Raw genomic sequence first — 16,862 nt, 5'->3', positions numbered from 1 at the left:
AGATTCGCCACCACCTTGAGTTGGCGGTAGCTACTAAATCCTACGTTATCAAATTGAGGAACGCTAGCTACAGTTACTTGTAAAAGTGACTGTCCAACAACTTCTTTCTTATTAGTTGAAAGAGTATTTAATAAATTTTAAGTAACTTGTTATCTATTATCACAGTTTAGAAAATCACAATTTCAAGTGACCATAGCTAGCATTCCTCTTATCAAATTTTACTCTAAGAAGAAACACAAGGTGCAAGCTGTAATAAACCAATTTTTGTAACCTCATATTCCAACATTTATTTTTAACTTTTTTTAATTGCTTAATGTATTTTTTAAAAGGTAATTTATACATGTAATTTTATCAAAGATAGGATTGCCTTGAAATTTAAGGCAAATGGAGTAACTATTGGATGGTTCTCTAAAAGGTTCTTATACATGGTTATGCTGCATTGACTAATAACAATTTTCATTTGATCCTCTTGTTTTTTTATATTGTATGTGTATTTAAAAAAAATTAATTTATTTAGTTTAATTTAATTATTGGTCCCTTCAAATAATTCTTAAAATTTTTTAATAGGTATATTAATTTTAATTTTTTTTATTAATTGATCTCTAAAATTTTTAATAGTCTTTAAAAAATATTTATAAAAAAATAAATAAGTGCAGTAAATTTTTATTTTTTGTTAATTGACCTTTCAAATCTTTTATTGACCCAAATAATTTATAATTTATATATTATGATTTAAATTAAAATATTAAAATTATTTGGTTTTCATTAAATAAATACAAAAATTCAATAAAAAATTAATTACTCAAACTTTTAAATCTACAAATTAAAATTTGTTTTGCAATTATTATTTGAAAATTAAATTTAGGCAAACCTAATAATTTTGTAACACCCCTTACCCGTCTATAATGTAGCCGAGCAAGGTGCGTCACATGGAGTGCCGGAGCACCTGATCTTTTCTGATTTCATTACCATTCTTAATATACTTTTTCAAAAACTTTATCTCGGATTTAGGCTATTTTGTTTTCTATTCAAAAACTAATGAATTTAAAAAGTTCAAAAATTTTAACAAAAATCTAGCAGAGTGCCGGTTGTAATTTGGACTAACAGTTCTTCTGAACCTGCCAAAAATAGTTCTCAATATACTCAACAACTCAAACTCAATAGTCTAAAAAATTTTCAAGCATAATGTATCTCAATACAGTATCCAGATTTCTCAGAAATCTCATCAGATTATCAACATCTCAATATTGACAAGTACAATCTCATTATAACTCAAATTCAATTCATATATTAAAATACTTGCTTTCAGTAGCTTCCATAATTCACAGGTTAATTACATGAGTTTATTTTGTACAGGATATACAAATAATTTACAATGTGCTAGGAATGAACAATATACATAACATGTATAAAATGAGCCCTATCTACATGCATTGCTGAGGAGGTGACAACCTTGTACTCTTTTGACACTTCTGCAGATCTGAACTCCAAAAATCTCAGTCGACAGTCTACTGATTTTACCTTCAGTACCTGCGCGAGGAAGCAATTCCATCGCGCTAAGCATTTCTGCGTAGTGGTGCAATAGTATAACAAGAAATAATATATACAAATAAAGAAAGAAATAAATCATAATTCGGATACTCAGGAATCAATTTAATTTGGTATGGTATTTCTAGTATCAACTATCTTATATACTAGTTTGTTCCCCTTTGGAAGTGCTTAGTTTATAACCTTTCAGTAAATATAATCCAGGCGATAATCGAAGAAAAATTTTCCAATGGAGAAAACACAATAATGATACATATCTAGGAATAGAATGAAAAATATTTGAACAATTTAAAAAAATATAAATTCAAATATAGTTTCCACATAACAAAATTTTCATTTTTATATAGGAATATGTTTTTAAAATATTGGGTTTTTTAAAGTATGGGGACTAACTAATTAGTTTTGCTAAACAATAAAGACTAAATAGTAATATTTGTCAAAATAGGTAGGCCAATTAATTAGTTTGACTAAAATAGAAGAACTAGATAATTATTTGACTAGCATTAAAATTAGTTGACCAACAAAAAAATTTGATGGAGATATGAAAGAGTTTAAGGAAAGAAAAATATAAAAACTAAATGGTGTATATTTTAAAATAAAAAGACTAAATAATTAGTTTTATTAAAATACAGTAACTAAATAATAATTTCATAAAGAAAAAGGAAATTACAATTAAGTTTTTAAAATATAGAAAAATGTACATGTTAATTTCTAATTTATTTTTAACAAAATTTTGGTTCATAAATTTAAATTTTATTTAATAAATTGATCTTTCTTTTTTTATTAAAATTAGACTCAAGATTTATTAATTGATGTAAAATAATAATAATAATGTCTCCTCTGATAATATACACATTAATTTGTTTTTCTTTTCATTTTTTTGGAGAAGATAGAAATCCATCTGGTCGAGATAGCATTGCCGAGTTTTTGAGATCTGTTCAAACCCATTTCAATATAACAAGATTCAACTTTCAAGAAATCACCTCATTTCTTAAAGTTATGTGGTTATAAGGCCATATAGAGCAACAAATTCCTAGACTGCAGCTTCTCAGCTTCTGAGGTTAATAAAATGCCTTGAATCACGGAGCCCAGCAGTAGAACCAACACAAACCAAGAACCCAAATAATTGTAACAAAGTGTCACTATTACTAGCCGAAACAATCCCAATAGCTTGGTGCCATATGTTGCAAAAGAAGTATTGCCACAAAAGAAGTATTGCAAAAGAAGTATTTCCAAACATTGTGTTGTAATGATTATAATGATTAATGGCCCAAGATAGTGCAAATTCTGTTTTAAAAAATGCAACATTAGAGAGAAAGAGAGAGATAATTTAGAAATTATGTGAGTTGGCTTGTAGAGTCTAAGGTTGATTGACAGAAAATTGAGTCTGATTTTAATTGAAACACCAATTTGTTAACAGAGTTTAAATTTAAGGACTAAATTATTGCCAAAAACAAATTAAGGATTGATATGTGTATTTTTCTATATCTTATGGACTTAATTGTAATTCATCCTATATTTGAATTAAATTTCTAATCATAATAAACAGCCAAATTTTTTCACTCTTTTGCGATTTATTCATATCGTTTCAATTTTGGCACAAAAATACAAACCTTCAAATATTGAAAAAAATTTATCCTAATGAAAAAAAATCTCTCTTCCTCTCTCTCCCTCAGTGTATAGACAATCTTGTCATAATTTCTGAGATGTTTCCTCTAAATATCAACGATGAAGTTGCTATAAAAAAAAAAAAAGAACCCTCCCAATTTTTATTATAAGTATAGTGTTACTTTTTGTTTATTTTTTCCTTTAGAGATAATCGATAGTGAATGATATGAATGTAATCATTTAACAGTTAAAAATAATTAAAATGAGATAAAATTTTAAATTAAATATTGCAATAAAAAAACTAAAAAGTTTTGATATATATAAGTGAGATTGATTGTGTAATACTCTATATATTTTTTCTTACATGTAAAATTAGTTATGTAATACTATAATTAGCATTATTTTTTAATTATAATAGCATAGACTATTTCCAATTTATCATCAATTAAGAAATTGTATTTTATAAAATCACATTATTAAAGTGTTTATCTATAAAAAAGATAAAAATGTATTTTAAATTTAGTTTATAATTTACGTAGATTTTATTTGAATTACATAAAAAAATTTAAATAATATCACATTTTTATGTAAATATTGAATAAGCTTAATTACACAAAAAAAAAAGAAAAAAAAAACAGTAAATTTATCCTTTTCTATCTATATATCCTTTAAAAAAAAAAAAAACCTCTCTATCTATATATCCTTTTCTAGTAGTTTCTCCGCTGCTTATTCAAACTACCTATATTTCCTAGTGTTTTAATTAATCCTTTTGCAATTACTGCTGCTACTATAACCCATGTCGAAGCAAAGCGATCTCTTCATCACATTGCTGTTGCCATTTCTGCAGATCCTATCGTTATCTTTATCTTCATCTTTAATGCTAGCAACGTCTTTACCAGCTTGCCTCATTTTGTTCTTTCTCAACAATGTCACTTGTGCATATAATGGTGTAACAGATTCGATTTAAAGAGGCTATTTTTACCAGGTTCATCATGCTTCTATTTCTAGGGAGGGTGATTCAAAGATGATCCAATTTCTCAGTTTTCAACATTACTGCATTTGGTGGCAACTTCACAGACAACACTTGCATATTAATTTGAAGGTGCCTGAGACTTTTTCATTGAATTAGATCGTACATACTTGCAAATTTAGAATCAAAATCATAATTTTATTAATCAAGAATTGAGAAGAAAATCGAATTTGTAGATTTTATACAAATTATTGTGACCTTACATACATATAAAACTAGCAAATATATACATTGGAGAATGAAATATATTATCTAATAATTAATGATTACATAGCGAATCAGAAAAGGTGATTCTCATACAAATTTGATAGCAAGAGTATTGCAATCTATATTACACATCATTTGGACATGCAAATAGACACACAACATTTATTTTTCAATTATGGCTTTTGGACTTTGATAATTTCACCCATCAGATATAGCTTTAGTTTCCATCATCCACAACGTTATTGTCTCTATATAGTATATAACCTTAATTTTGAAAAGATTACAAGAACACCTTAATTTTGAAAGTTTATTCCATAGCCATTCTTAAATTTCTCAATATTCTAAAAATCCGCATTGGCATTTCTCCTCACAACCTCGTTTTTCAACTCTATCTGAGCCTAGCGTGGACCCAGACCTCATAGCTAGGATAGGTTCAGATTGATATTGGCTATTAATTAGCAAAAGTGTCAAATCATTGGATTACAGTATTCTGTGGTGACAATAAAAATATGTTCATACTCCCAAGATAAATATCAAGTTCATTTTTTTTTATTCTAGATTGCTGATACATTTCATTAGGAGTCCTGCACTAAAAATTTTCAAACTTAAGTGTTCTTAACTTATTCCATGCCCTTGCCATATGACTCGTCTAAACTATTTTTCAGTTTTTTAATAAATTTAATTAAAAGCATTACAACATAGTTTCTTAATTTTCAAACTTAAGTGTTCTTAACTTTCTACCTTGCCAATTTCCATAATTTGATGGTGTTAAGAGACCACTTGTGGTTTATACCAGTACTTTTACCATAAAACTTAATTAAAATAATGAATAGAAAAAACACACACACACACACAAACACAAACACACACGCACAAGGGAACTGATATCCCTACTTACAATATGTTTGCCACCATTTTTAGCTTAAAGCCTTAGTTATTTCTAGCTCCAGCCTTAAAACAAAGCACGCCATTTTGATGAAAAAATGGACAGCCAAAGCATCAGTCTATTTGTGGAGTGCATCCTATTCAGATTCAAAAGAACAGAATGCAGACCTATCATATCTCCAGAACAAGTCAATTTGGCACTAAGATAATACCAGACTATGTCAATAAATTATTTTCAAAGGGCTAACCCAAGAACAATGGAAGATGAATCACATAACAACTGATTCCCAAAATAAACAATTTTTCTATTTTTAAATGGAAAAAGCAATTAATGTAAGATGCATGACACAACACTGTACCGTTTACTAATTCTTATCATATTGATTTTACCATTTAAAAATTTCTCAGCCAAATTTAACAGCAGATTTCTATTCTTTTTCTGTCCAAATGATTAAGATACAAATTTATTTCAATGCGTCCCTTCACACCTTACATAAAGCAAATACCTAAATTAAAGCTATCCTGATAAATGAGAAGTAAAAGAACATTCACAAATTGAGAAAAATAGCATAGAAAGTGTCACTCCTAAGCCAAGATTTCTGTAAGGACAATTCAAAGAAAGAAAGAAGGAATGAATGAATTAATTAATGAAAGAGAAAGATGAATTAATAATAAAACTACCGGGTCAATTTCAACTAATTCACGAGGTGCAACGTTGATGACATTGAGGATCTCAGCTTTTGCAAGTTTGTATGTCTTATACTTCTCCATAAATTCATGGATTTGCTCTCTCGTTTGCCTGCAAGCAGGAGTCTCCACCAAATAAACAGAAACCTACAACAAAAAACAACAAATGCAATTAACACCCATAAGAGTTTAGATTTCTTTTACCCATTCAAATCCTATATACTCAATTTTTTCACTAAAAAATGTAGACACCTTATATTCTGATGATGCTACAGGAGCAATAACCCTTGAGAGGAAATTGTAATACACTCATCCAAGAAAGAATGGAGAGGAAAAAGAAAATGAATAAAAAAAAGCCATTAATGTAGTAAGGCAAGCACTTACATCTTCATTGGAATATGATACTTCAATTCCCCTGAAAATGAGACCAACAAGAAAAACCAGCAGAAAATTAAGAAAATCCTGCTTCAGAATTAGAAGCTAAGCTGTAATAAAACTAAAGTTGCTTATCGAATTTGCGATAAGCTTAAGTCACATATTGGTAGCTCCAAAAACTCAGCTTAACACAAGAGGCAATGGCGGCGAAGCACACTAGCACAAGCAGCAGTTTTGGGAGCTATAAAAGCTGAAAAAAAAACAAAGAGAGCTGGAGAAGACGATCAGACGAGAATGAAGAGGCAAGATCTAAAAATCTACAATGAGGGGAAAAAAAACCTTAGCCTCACCTTGAATCGATGGGAAGAAGAGGAAAGCAGGAAACAACGTCGGTCAAACACAACAGAGGAGGAGCACGCAAGACCAGTCGACTTCGAGACTAGGAGCTAGATGGAATAGGGCATGAGGCGCTGGATGCAGGAGAAAGATAAGAAAAAAACATATAGCAGATGCAGATGGTGGGCTGGGCTTAGGCAGGCAGACTGGTTTAATATGGGCTAGCTGGACGAATGAAGACAAGGGCATATAAGTAATTACATAAATAGGTTAATTAATTTTAAATACTGCTTTTTATTATCAGTCTGATTGCTCCAAGCTCAAGATCCTCTGTTTTTCAATTCTTGCTTTTCTACCCTGTCGTGATCGCCAATACACCAACACAAGACTTCGAAAACTTCATCTCCCTTCTTTCTTTGCATACAGGTTTGATTCTTAACTGCACGCAAGATATGATCTCCAAGAAATCAGTCGCGATGATGCACAAATCCATTTTATTTGTTTGTCCTTGGTGGATTTTTAGGATTTTCTTTTTAGATTTCCTTTTATTTTCGGTTGCCTTTGCTGGAGGATAGGCTAATGGAAATCAAGATTCTTGCTTTTATCTAGTTATGGTTTTGTTCTTTGATTGCGGCAACTGATGGATTTTCATATAATGGATTCGACTGATATGTTGTCTTGATATGCTTTATCTGGCTCCGGTTAAGGTTTTTGTATTCATCGTTTCCGTGGTGTTAAAGAAAACAGATTGGGCAGAGAATGTGGATATCGTTTGATATATCAGTTATATGGTATCGTCTTTTCATGCTACTATTGTGTTTTGTCTTTCTAGCATGGATGCGAAGATTGCGACCATTCATTCACGACTTGGAGGAGGACCTGCGCGCAACAATGTTGTTTGTCGTTACTGGATGATGGGAAAGTGTAATAGGAACCCCTGTAGGTTCATGCACAGAGAATTGCCACCTCCTAATGTTTATCGAAGAACATCTGAGCAACCCAATCTTTTACGGAAGGAACAATCGATTAGGAGCCCTAGCCATGGCCTCAAAAATTCATTGGCATTGAGTGATGGATCTGAAGTTAAAACTGCTCAGAATAGCACCAATCATGTTATTAAGGATCCACCTAGGAAACGCCCCAATCCTGGGAATTCTTTGGCTTCAAATAGTGGAGGTGGAGGTGGTGGGTCTGAATATAAATGCACTCGTGAGAGCTCCAGTTCTGGCACTAAGGCAATGAATTTGGAGAAGATAAAACCATCCTCTAATTCATCAGTTCTGGTTGTTGAAGGCAATGCTTCTGAAGAAAAAACTGTTGAGTGCTCAAAAAAGGCATGTGAGAACTGGATGTCAGACAAATGTGATAAAGAAGATGGGTGCCAGTTCTTGCATTCATGGTTTTATGGGGATTGGTTTTCGACATTGGCAAAGCTCAAGGGGCACATACAGGTGATCATCTTGTTGAATTTTTCTTTGACTTTCTAGTAATCCGTTCATGTTTTATATAATCTGTGTTTTCTTTTGCATGCAAACAATTTTATGCGCAGGAGGAGTTATTGTGTAAACTTATGGATAAATGTTTGATTTTCATTGGTGACTTTTTGTATGATAGGCTGTCTCTGGGATTGCTCTTCCATCAAGATCTGACAAGCTTTTCTCGAGTGGTAGTGATGGAACAGTACATGTTTGGGATTGCAATACTGGTCAATCAACAAGAGTGATAAATGTTGGTGTCAAAATTGGGGCTTTAATCAGTGAAGGCCCCTGGATATTTGTAGGCTTGCCAAATATTGTTAAGGTTAGCTTACATCTGACTTGTAGTGCTTCATCTAGCTTGGTTAGTTTCTGCTTATTATAAGCTTATGGCCATTTTGTGTGTGATCTTTTAGGCATGGAACATTGAGACAGCTGCTGAATTTAATCTCGATGGGCCAGTTGGGCAAGTTAATGCTATAGCTGTAGCTGATGTTGTTGATATGCTTTTTGCGGGGGCACAGGTAATTGCATCTATAATTTTTTAAGTTGTTGACATGTTTACCGGTGGATACAATAAGCTTCTAATTATTGATGCCCGATTTTGTGGAAATTTTGAGATGATGCATTAGGTTTTTGCCACATTATTACTGTTTATTGTTCTTAAATGTAAGGGTGAGGTACTGATGTAGCACAAGCTTTTTGTGTGCCCATTCCTATGATTTTTGGAAGCTGCTCTCCCATTGATGGCATCATGTTCAATTGTTATGCTGTGAATCTTTCTTCTGCATGATTTCTTTTTTTTTTTTTTTTTTTTTTTATCATCACCATGAATATGATATGGAGAAAAAATAAAGAAGAATTCAAATTGTTTTCTTTTTTGTGTTTAAGGATGGTGCCATTTTGGCTTGGAAAGGGAGTGCTAAGAACCCAAATCCTTTTGAACTAGCCTCATCTATGAAAGGTCACACCAGTGCTGTTATATGCTTGACCATTGGAAGAAATAGGCTATACTCTGGTTCTGTGGACAATACTATAAGGGTAATGCTTGTAACCTTACTATTTTTTTCCTTTGTGTGTGATTTTGTGTAGAAGATAGCTCTGATATAGCCTTACACTTTGTAAAACATGAGACTCAATACTCTCAGTCAATTGGATTAAGGCAATACATTGTAATTCTGTGAATTTTTTAAGCCAACATGCATATCATTTGTAACGTATCCGATAAGGGTATATTGTTTTCGCCCTATTAATTCACTGAAGTTATTTTGAGGCACTACACCCTTATATATTTGGCTTATTTTAAATTAAATTTTTGTATCAATAGTGCATCTGAGTGATATTTGGAAGAAATTTTATTTCTTTTTGGATTAATTCTTCATGATTTCTTCCATATCCGATTTCTAAATACATAAGAGTTCAATTTTTTTTTTTATCAGCTTTCCTTTTGTTCCTTCATGTGCATGGGAAGGATATATTTGGTTGTTTGATTCTACTCTCACCCTCCAAATTTTGTTTTTGTCATTTTTCTTTTAGGCGTGGGACCTCGACACTTTACAGTGTGTTCATACATTGAGTGGTCATAATGATGCTGTAACGTCTCTTATTTGTTGGGATCAATATCTACTGTCTTGTTCATTAGACAAGACAATAAAAGCATGGGCTTTTACTGAAGAGGGTAACTTGGACGTGATTTACACACATAATGAGGAACATGTAAGTTATTTATCTCCAACTTCCAAGTTTATATTCTTGTGCATTTTAAGTAGACTTTTATTTTTTCTTAGATCTTAGGGTTAGATTTGTTTGAACATTAGTTATTGTGGTATGATTGACCAAGTTTATTTGGTCCTATGGAATGTAGTTCCTAATTTTTATTTAAGCTCTCTTGGTGGATGTAATTTTCATATGCTATCTTTTATTTTTTAAAAAATTGTACTCAGTTTTAAAAATTTGAGTAAAATCAATCCTATTCTCTTTGAGCTACGAAGATTTTGTTTGTTAATTGTCTTGGGCTTTAATATATGAAGTAGAAGCGTCTATTAAAAATGCAATTGTTATTTGTTTATCGATCTTTGTTATTTGATTTCTTATACTCTATTTCACAGTTATTTTATTTTATTATTTGATTGAAATTGTCAAAGTAATGGTTGAATGAAATAATTTCCATTGTAAAATTAATGTTTCTTTGTAACAGGGCGCTATTGCTCTTTGTGGGATGCCTGATGCAGAAGCAAAACCAATTTTGCTTTGCTCTTGCAGTGACAATACTGTTTACCTGTACGAACTGCCAACGTAAGTGCACAGTAAAAGACCTATAGCAATCAGCGTGCGGTGAATTGATTTTTTTTTTTTTTGGCACTGCCCTAAAAATATAATCCTATTTCATTGTTTAGATTCATTGAGAGGGGCAGGATTTTTTCGAAAAGCGAAGTGAGAACAATTCAGACGGGTCCTGGAGGTCTCTTTTTCACTGGTGATGGAATTGGAACGCTGGACGTTTGGAAGTTGACAGAATCACATGGAACAGCTATGGAAATAGCATGATATCTTTGTAACTACCTGTCTTGCAAAATTTGGTCATCCTGTTTGAGTTCTGTTGATTTTTTTTTTGTAGAAATTGTAGAACTACGTGGACCTGATCCTTCATTTTGTGATGGAGGTATGTAGGCAGCCTTCGGGTGCGGTCCAAATTATGTAATAAATATTTTTTGTTTGTTTTAAATTCTTTTTGTTTGTTTTTCAATTCACATTTGCATTTCACTTGGCTTTTGGATTTTTGTCATTTGAGCAATATTGTGTAATAAGGAATTGATGTTATTTTCCTTAAGAAGTCATCCTATGACCCATATTCTTTATTGTTATCAAATGTAAGAATTCATCTTAAGGCCCCATATTCTTAATTCTATTATTCATCCTCTCATTTTCAATGAAGTCAATATTGTTTTCATTTTTTCCTTTGTTGAATACTCCCAATATAGTTCATTATGATTCAAAAGGATCGTATGTTAAATTGTGCAGTATATCCTTTGCTGCATTAAGATATTTTGGTAATTTGATTGATTCCATTCCATCAAAATGTTATCACATTACTCTTATCTTTGTTATTGCTCTTTTCTTATACATAAATATCATTTGCCCTTCTCAATTTAGTAGGGAAAACGACACTTAAAAAAAAAAAAGAAAATTGAAATTGAGGAAATCCCAAATTCAAATGTGGCAGCGTTGGTCAACTGGAATTTTTCAGCAAGGGAGCATTGTTGGGCATCATGAATAAATTGTGACCAAGAAGAATAAAAAATAAGAAAATGGCAGCGTTTTATGACGCTAACTCAGAAAAATAAATTAGCTTGGAATGAGTGTATGTATAGAAAGTCATCCTCAGGTAACAAGCTGTCACACATTTAGTTCACTTGATTCTACTGTATTATTGGTTTTTCTTTCACCATCCATTGGTTGCTTCAAAATGGCATTATTAGAATTCCCATTTTTTTTCATTTGAGGCTCACTTCTTGCTGGTTCTTTTGAGTTGGTTTCAGGCACGATGTCTTTTTTTTTTGTTCTTGTAGATGAAGTACAATATCATCTGAACTAATCCAAGAAGGAATATTTGATGTCTGAATATACAAGCAGACACCAAAGAGAAAATTAAGGGTTTGTATTTTAGTGCTTGAAAATTGGTCTAATAATAAGTTTTTGTTGGTAATTAGCTAGCGAAAACGGTTTTGAAGGAGAGCGATGAAGAGCCAGGGGTTGAGAATGAGAAAGCAGAGTCCGCTGCTCTTCCTCCATCTGAGGGGGTTCCTGAAACAACAGGTAAAGAAGAACCCGCTGCAGATGGTCATGACGCTGTTAATACCCAACAGGCTTCTGTTGAGGATTTGAATACAGATGATGCTGAGAAGAAAGAGGAATCGGAGAAACATTCTGAGGAGGACGAGGATCCCGTAACTGACACTCAAACTGCCTCACGCAAAATGGAGGTTCCCAATGATAAGGTGCGCTAAAATAGCCCCAAAATGGTAACTAAAGTCTTCAGGAAAATGAATTATTGGAAGGGATTTTGAAGGTGATGCTGTAAAGTCTTACTGGGATCAATTAACTTTGAACTATTTTTAGAGTAGGAAATGGTAGCCGTAATTGTACCACAATGCATAACAGAAATGATTGATATTGCCGCTAACAAAATATATAACCAATTGTATAACATATACAGAATATATTGTGGCAATCACATTATTGTGATCCCAGTGCAGCCATTTTGCTGTTTCTATTTGCTATTTTGATGATTGGATTCTTTACGGAACTTGTTTTTCAAGAAAGCCTTTGACAAATATGTTGCGTAAATACTGTTTTGCAGGTTGGGGTTCTTATTGGAAAGGGTGGAGATACTATTCGTTACCTGCAGACTGCAGTATAATTCTGGGGCAAAAATTCAAATCACAAGGGATGCTGATGCTAATCCTCAATCCACAACAAGGCCAGTAGAAATAATAGGGACTTTAAGTAATATAAAGAAGGCTGAGAAGCTCATTAATGCTATCATAGCAGAGGTAGCTGAATTAATTTTATTTCCTAAGTACAACTTCCTTGTGTTTTTTCCCAGTTTTCTTTTTCTTTTCTTTAACATGCTATGAGTTGATTTGGAGATTATGATACTGATTTTCTATCATTCCCTAACATAAGCATGATTATTGCAGGCTGATGCTTGTGGTTCCCCCTCCCTTGTAGCTAGGGGCCTACCTAGTGAGAGTGACTGGTGATAGAAAGCAAATTGAGATGGCTAGAGAAATGATAAAGGATGTTATGAATCAGGTTTGTTATTTACGTTTCTTAGTTTCCGCACAATTCAGGCCTAGTTCCTTTCAGTTGTAATTGCCTCTATTTGATAGCTATATTGGTTAATATTTGAGTAGTTTCTAATTGTATTCTTCAATTAATTTTTATGTTGATAAATTTTGTTGAATGGTTATCGCTATCAATTTTAATCCATTGTGAGACACTCTAGTCATGTGAAATTAAGAATTGAAGAATCCAAAATGCGATATTAGATATTTGCTAGTGATTGAGTGGTGAATTTGATGTTCCATATATGATTTTCTTTAATTCCTTGGTCAATGCATGTGTAGGATCTCATGAGCTGTACTCATGCGCCATTAGTGTTTCAAGTTGGCAACGTGTTATGAATGTGTGCTTTGCTTTCAGCACCTTGTTATTCATGGTTTTACTTTGATTAGTGGCATCTCATTGAATATACTTTTGTTAAAAAGAGTTGATTTGGCATAAAAGTGATCAGCTTAGTGGTGCTTGCTTAACAATGATGTTAGGTATATAATTTATGCGGTGAATGCAGAAGGCAACTCTTTTTTTAAATATTTAATATGATTGGCATCATCTTTAAGAGCAAATTGAAGGGGAAATGCAAATATGTAGTTGTAGATCAAATCTTGTTTGACTGGATCAATGAGATGATGGTCTATATCTCTGGCTTTGCCAAGCTACATGCAGTTGTGGATCATGATTTGTTTTGTTTGCATGTGTAGCACCTTTTTGTTTATTTGAAGGAAGGTTGTGTCATAGTTTTCTGTGGGAATGAGAGCTAATTAGTTGATACGTGGGAAGTTGTGGTATTGATGAATGATTCATTCCAAGGTCACTTGAATGCTCTTAGGAAGATCATATATGCAATCCAAGATGTCGGTTGCCACGATTTATTTATGATGAAAATGCCGATTTCGAATTGGTTGACCTTAAAAATGCAGATTTGGCTTTTGCCTTTCCCATGGGGCCAGCATTGCTTTCTCGGTGTAGGAATAGACAACCACCATTCACTTTCATCCACTGAAGAGAGATATCAGGCATTAAATCTCACAATTGCTGGATGTTAATAGTTGGTAAGATTGCTTCGAGACTTGAAAGTTAAAAATCATTCAGTGAGACTGTATTGTATTAACCTTAGTGCTCTTTAGTGCCCCTTCTATGAAATAGACATTTGTTGTAAGAAGTATAATTAGATTTTAAGTCATAGTGTATGAAGTCATTTTCAGATTGATACATATATTAATTCATATCTATTGCTGTGCTGAACATATGAAGAATGTGGTACATGTTCTATGACATGTATTGGGCTGCTGCAAAGTTGCAATAAAGGCTCAATTACCAAGTTAAGATCAGTACAAGAATATGTTTTGTTGCCCTTGTAACGTGCTAGTTTTCCTAAATAGAGTAACGTGATGTGTTGATGAGTTAGCATGAACGAATGATTTAGGACGGTCATTTGGTTATTATGAAGATCTTGACTCTTGAAGCATTGGTGTCCTATTAACTCTGATAAATTTTCAACTTCAAAGGCTCCTCCTGAAATTCTAAATGTTTCTCTTTTATGGATTTTCAGTTTTGAGTTTACCTTTATGCAATTATGTGTTGGTCATTGTGGCAGTGCAGAATTGAACTTGAGATTATAATGTTTGCAACAGTTTTGCAGTTCAACATGATTGTTTCTGCAGTTCATTTTGTTAGTTATTAGCATGAGTTTTAATTTTATAAGATTGTTTTCCTTTGTTTAGTTGCTAACTGTTAGGATATTGATGGTTAATATTATAATTGAAGCAATGTTTATCCTTTTTTTTTAATTTAAATTTATGTTTTCCGTTTTCAATTCTTATGGTTCCTTTTGTATGCGTTGCATGCATGCCTTGCGTGTTATTATTGTCAGGGTTTTACCCAGGTGTTTGCTTTGGAAAAGGAGACATGTTTTGCGAATTTAAGCAGCTACTGTGCCTTACTTGTACTGTTTATTTTAATTTTTTTAATAATTCCTTTTTATTGGATAATTGCTTCTTACTAACTTTATTTTTGTAATATGCCTTGTGTAGACTGTGAGGTCATCACCTTACTCTGGCAGTTTCAACCAACAGCATTCCTATCGACGGACCTACTGGTCCATCAAATTGGGGTCCACGAGGCCCTCATTCATCACAGCCAAATCCTTACGATTATCATCTCCGAGGACCTTATCCTTCTCAAAATTCACAGTATCCACCTCCAAGTTATGGTGGTTATCCTCCCCAACAAATGGGCCCCGAGGTAACTTTGGTTCTGGTTGGGAGCAAAGACCTCCCACCATGCAGGGGCCAGTTCCGCATGGTGGAGTTTATGACTACGGTGTCCAGGGAGGCCATGTATCTGATCACCCAGCGTCTGGCCCAATTTCTACTCCTGTTTCTGGGCATGCTCCTATCCCGTCCCCTACCCCTGCCATGTCCCATTCCCCATCACAGGCAAATTATAATTATGGGCAACCACATGGTCCAGATTATGGGCATCAAGCTCCTTATTCCCAGGCAGTACCTTCTCAGCAGGGCTATGGGCATGGATATGACGAAACAAAGTATGACAATCATGCTCCAATGCAGCATCCTTATGGACATGGAAGTTCCCAACCAGTATATCCACAAGCCAGCAATCAACCAGGCTATAGGGCGCAGCAGCAGTATGGAAAGCAACCATCATGTGGCATGCCATTGCAGGGACCACCTACCCAATCATGTGGCCCTCCTAGGCCTAGTCAACCTGGTGATATGCCATATCAAGGTACCATTCAATCCAGTCAATCATATGGTCCAAATGTGCCACCTCAACAGCAGTATCCTTCTGCATCAAGTGGGCAATCGTATCCTTCAAATGGATCTGCATCAGGTGCTGAGGGGAACAATCAGGCAATGCCTACTTCTGGCCCCGGCTATCCACAGCAAGGTAGCCAGCCAGTTCCATGTTATCTCAGCCTGGTGGACAACAGTCAACTGGCTATGTGCAAGGTCCAACCAGTGGTTATGGATCATACCCATCTTCGCAACAATGTTATCTAGAACAGCCAGCTTCAAACAATGCAGGTTATGGGTATCAAGGGTCTCAAGATCCTGCTTATGGCAGTGGCCCTGGGGCAACCTATAGTGCACCACCAAGTGGCCAGCAGGCTTATGCTCAGCCAACAGCAACTCAACCAAGTTATGATCAGTCGGTTCCTCAGTCAGGTGCATATGGAGCTGCTCCAGGAAGTGCACCAGTTGGGTATGGGAAAAACCTTGTCTCCCTAGCGCACTTACCCTCAATATGACTCAACTCTGATATATGTTGCACCGCTCTGAGAATTTAGTTATAGCTTGATGGCGAGTTTGTACTGCTGATGCATATTGAGCTTTTGCAGTTAAGTATTACAAATATGTTATTATCCGGGTAGTATTAGCTTTAGATATTTGACTGTTAGGTCTTTTTCTGACTGCCAATCGAACACCAAGATTATATATCTGCATGATGCTGACTGAGAATGCATCTAAGTTTCTTATCATTGTCGTTTTCTTATTTGCTATGGTCGTTGTTTTCTTTTTCTTTGAAGTGGGCTTTTTGTGTGGATGGATTGTATGATTTGGATCTGGGGTTTTTATTTAAGCGAATCATGAGCAGCCGAAGGAAAACTCTTTGAAATGGTGCTTCTTTCTAGTGTATATTTTTGGGTTTCTATTTACAGGCTACGAACTTCACATTTCATTTGTTTAGTAGTAGTAAATCCCATGAGAAATTAACTAGAAAAGTAGTTGAATAGGACTTTAGACCCGTAAAAAACAATGAAAATTGGAGGCATTTGTAGACGAAGAAAATTAGCCTTTATTTCTGTTTCTTACAGCAGTGGGTGGTTGGGTGAAGAGTTAGCC

The 16,862-nt window shown here is 33.8% G+C and overlaps 1 protein-coding gene, 1 long non-coding RNA gene and 1 pseudogene across 5 annotated transcripts; 2 read left to right on the top strand and 1 right to left on the bottom strand.

The window, feature by feature from the left end:
* Positions 1-4,050: 4,050 nt before the first annotated feature.
* LOC110669888 (uncharacterized) lies at positions 4,051-16,498 on the top strand (annotated as a pseudogene).
* Positions 5,640-6,824, bottom strand: LOC131174821 (uncharacterized). 2 transcript variants are annotated; one of them, XR_009145050.1, is made up of 3 exons: positions 6,691-6,824; positions 6,350-6,590; positions 5,640-6,112 (listed from the first exon to the last, which is right to left on the bottom strand). It is a non-coding gene; the product is annotated as an uncharacterized LOC131174821 (long non-coding RNA). The 2 variants fall into 2 exon arrangements; XR_009145051.1 differs by having other exon boundaries at positions 6,350-6,611; positions 6,691-6,815.
* LOC131174819 (zinc finger CCCH domain-containing protein 48-like) lies at positions 7,036-15,724 on the top strand. 3 transcript variants are annotated; one of them, XR_009145042.1, is made up of 8 exons: positions 7,036-8,127; positions 8,291-8,476; positions 8,568-8,675; positions 9,043-9,192; positions 9,688-9,867; positions 10,349-10,446; positions 10,548-10,788; positions 15,651-15,724. XR_009145042.1 is itself a non-coding variant. In XM_058138844.1 (7 exons), exons 1-7 carry the CDS (start codon positions 7,465-7,467, stop codon positions 10,696-10,698), a joined length of 1,536 nt encoding a protein of 511 aa, XP_057994827.1. In that variant the 5' UTR covers positions 7,036-7,464; the 3' UTR covers positions 10,699-11,101. The 3 variants fall into 3 exon arrangements, 2 of the variants coding, with proteins under 2 accessions (XP_057994827.1, XP_057994828.1); XM_058138844.1 differs by lacking the exon at positions 15,651-15,724 and having other exon boundaries at positions 10,548-11,101; XM_058138845.1 differs by lacking the exons at positions 8,568-8,675; positions 15,651-15,724 and having other exon boundaries at positions 10,548-11,101.
* Positions 16,499-16,862: the final 364 nt, after the last annotated feature.

The sequence above is a fragment of the Hevea brasiliensis genome, chromosome 16 (assembly GCF_030052815.1).
Source record: "Hevea brasiliensis isolate MT/VB/25A 57/8 chromosome 16, ASM3005281v1, whole genome shotgun sequence".
Taxonomy (NCBI): domain Eukaryota; kingdom Viridiplantae; phylum Streptophyta; class Magnoliopsida; order Malpighiales; family Euphorbiaceae; genus Hevea; species Hevea brasiliensis.
Note: the sequence above shows the minus strand (reverse complement) of the source record. Positions and strands in the feature narration are given on the sequence as shown.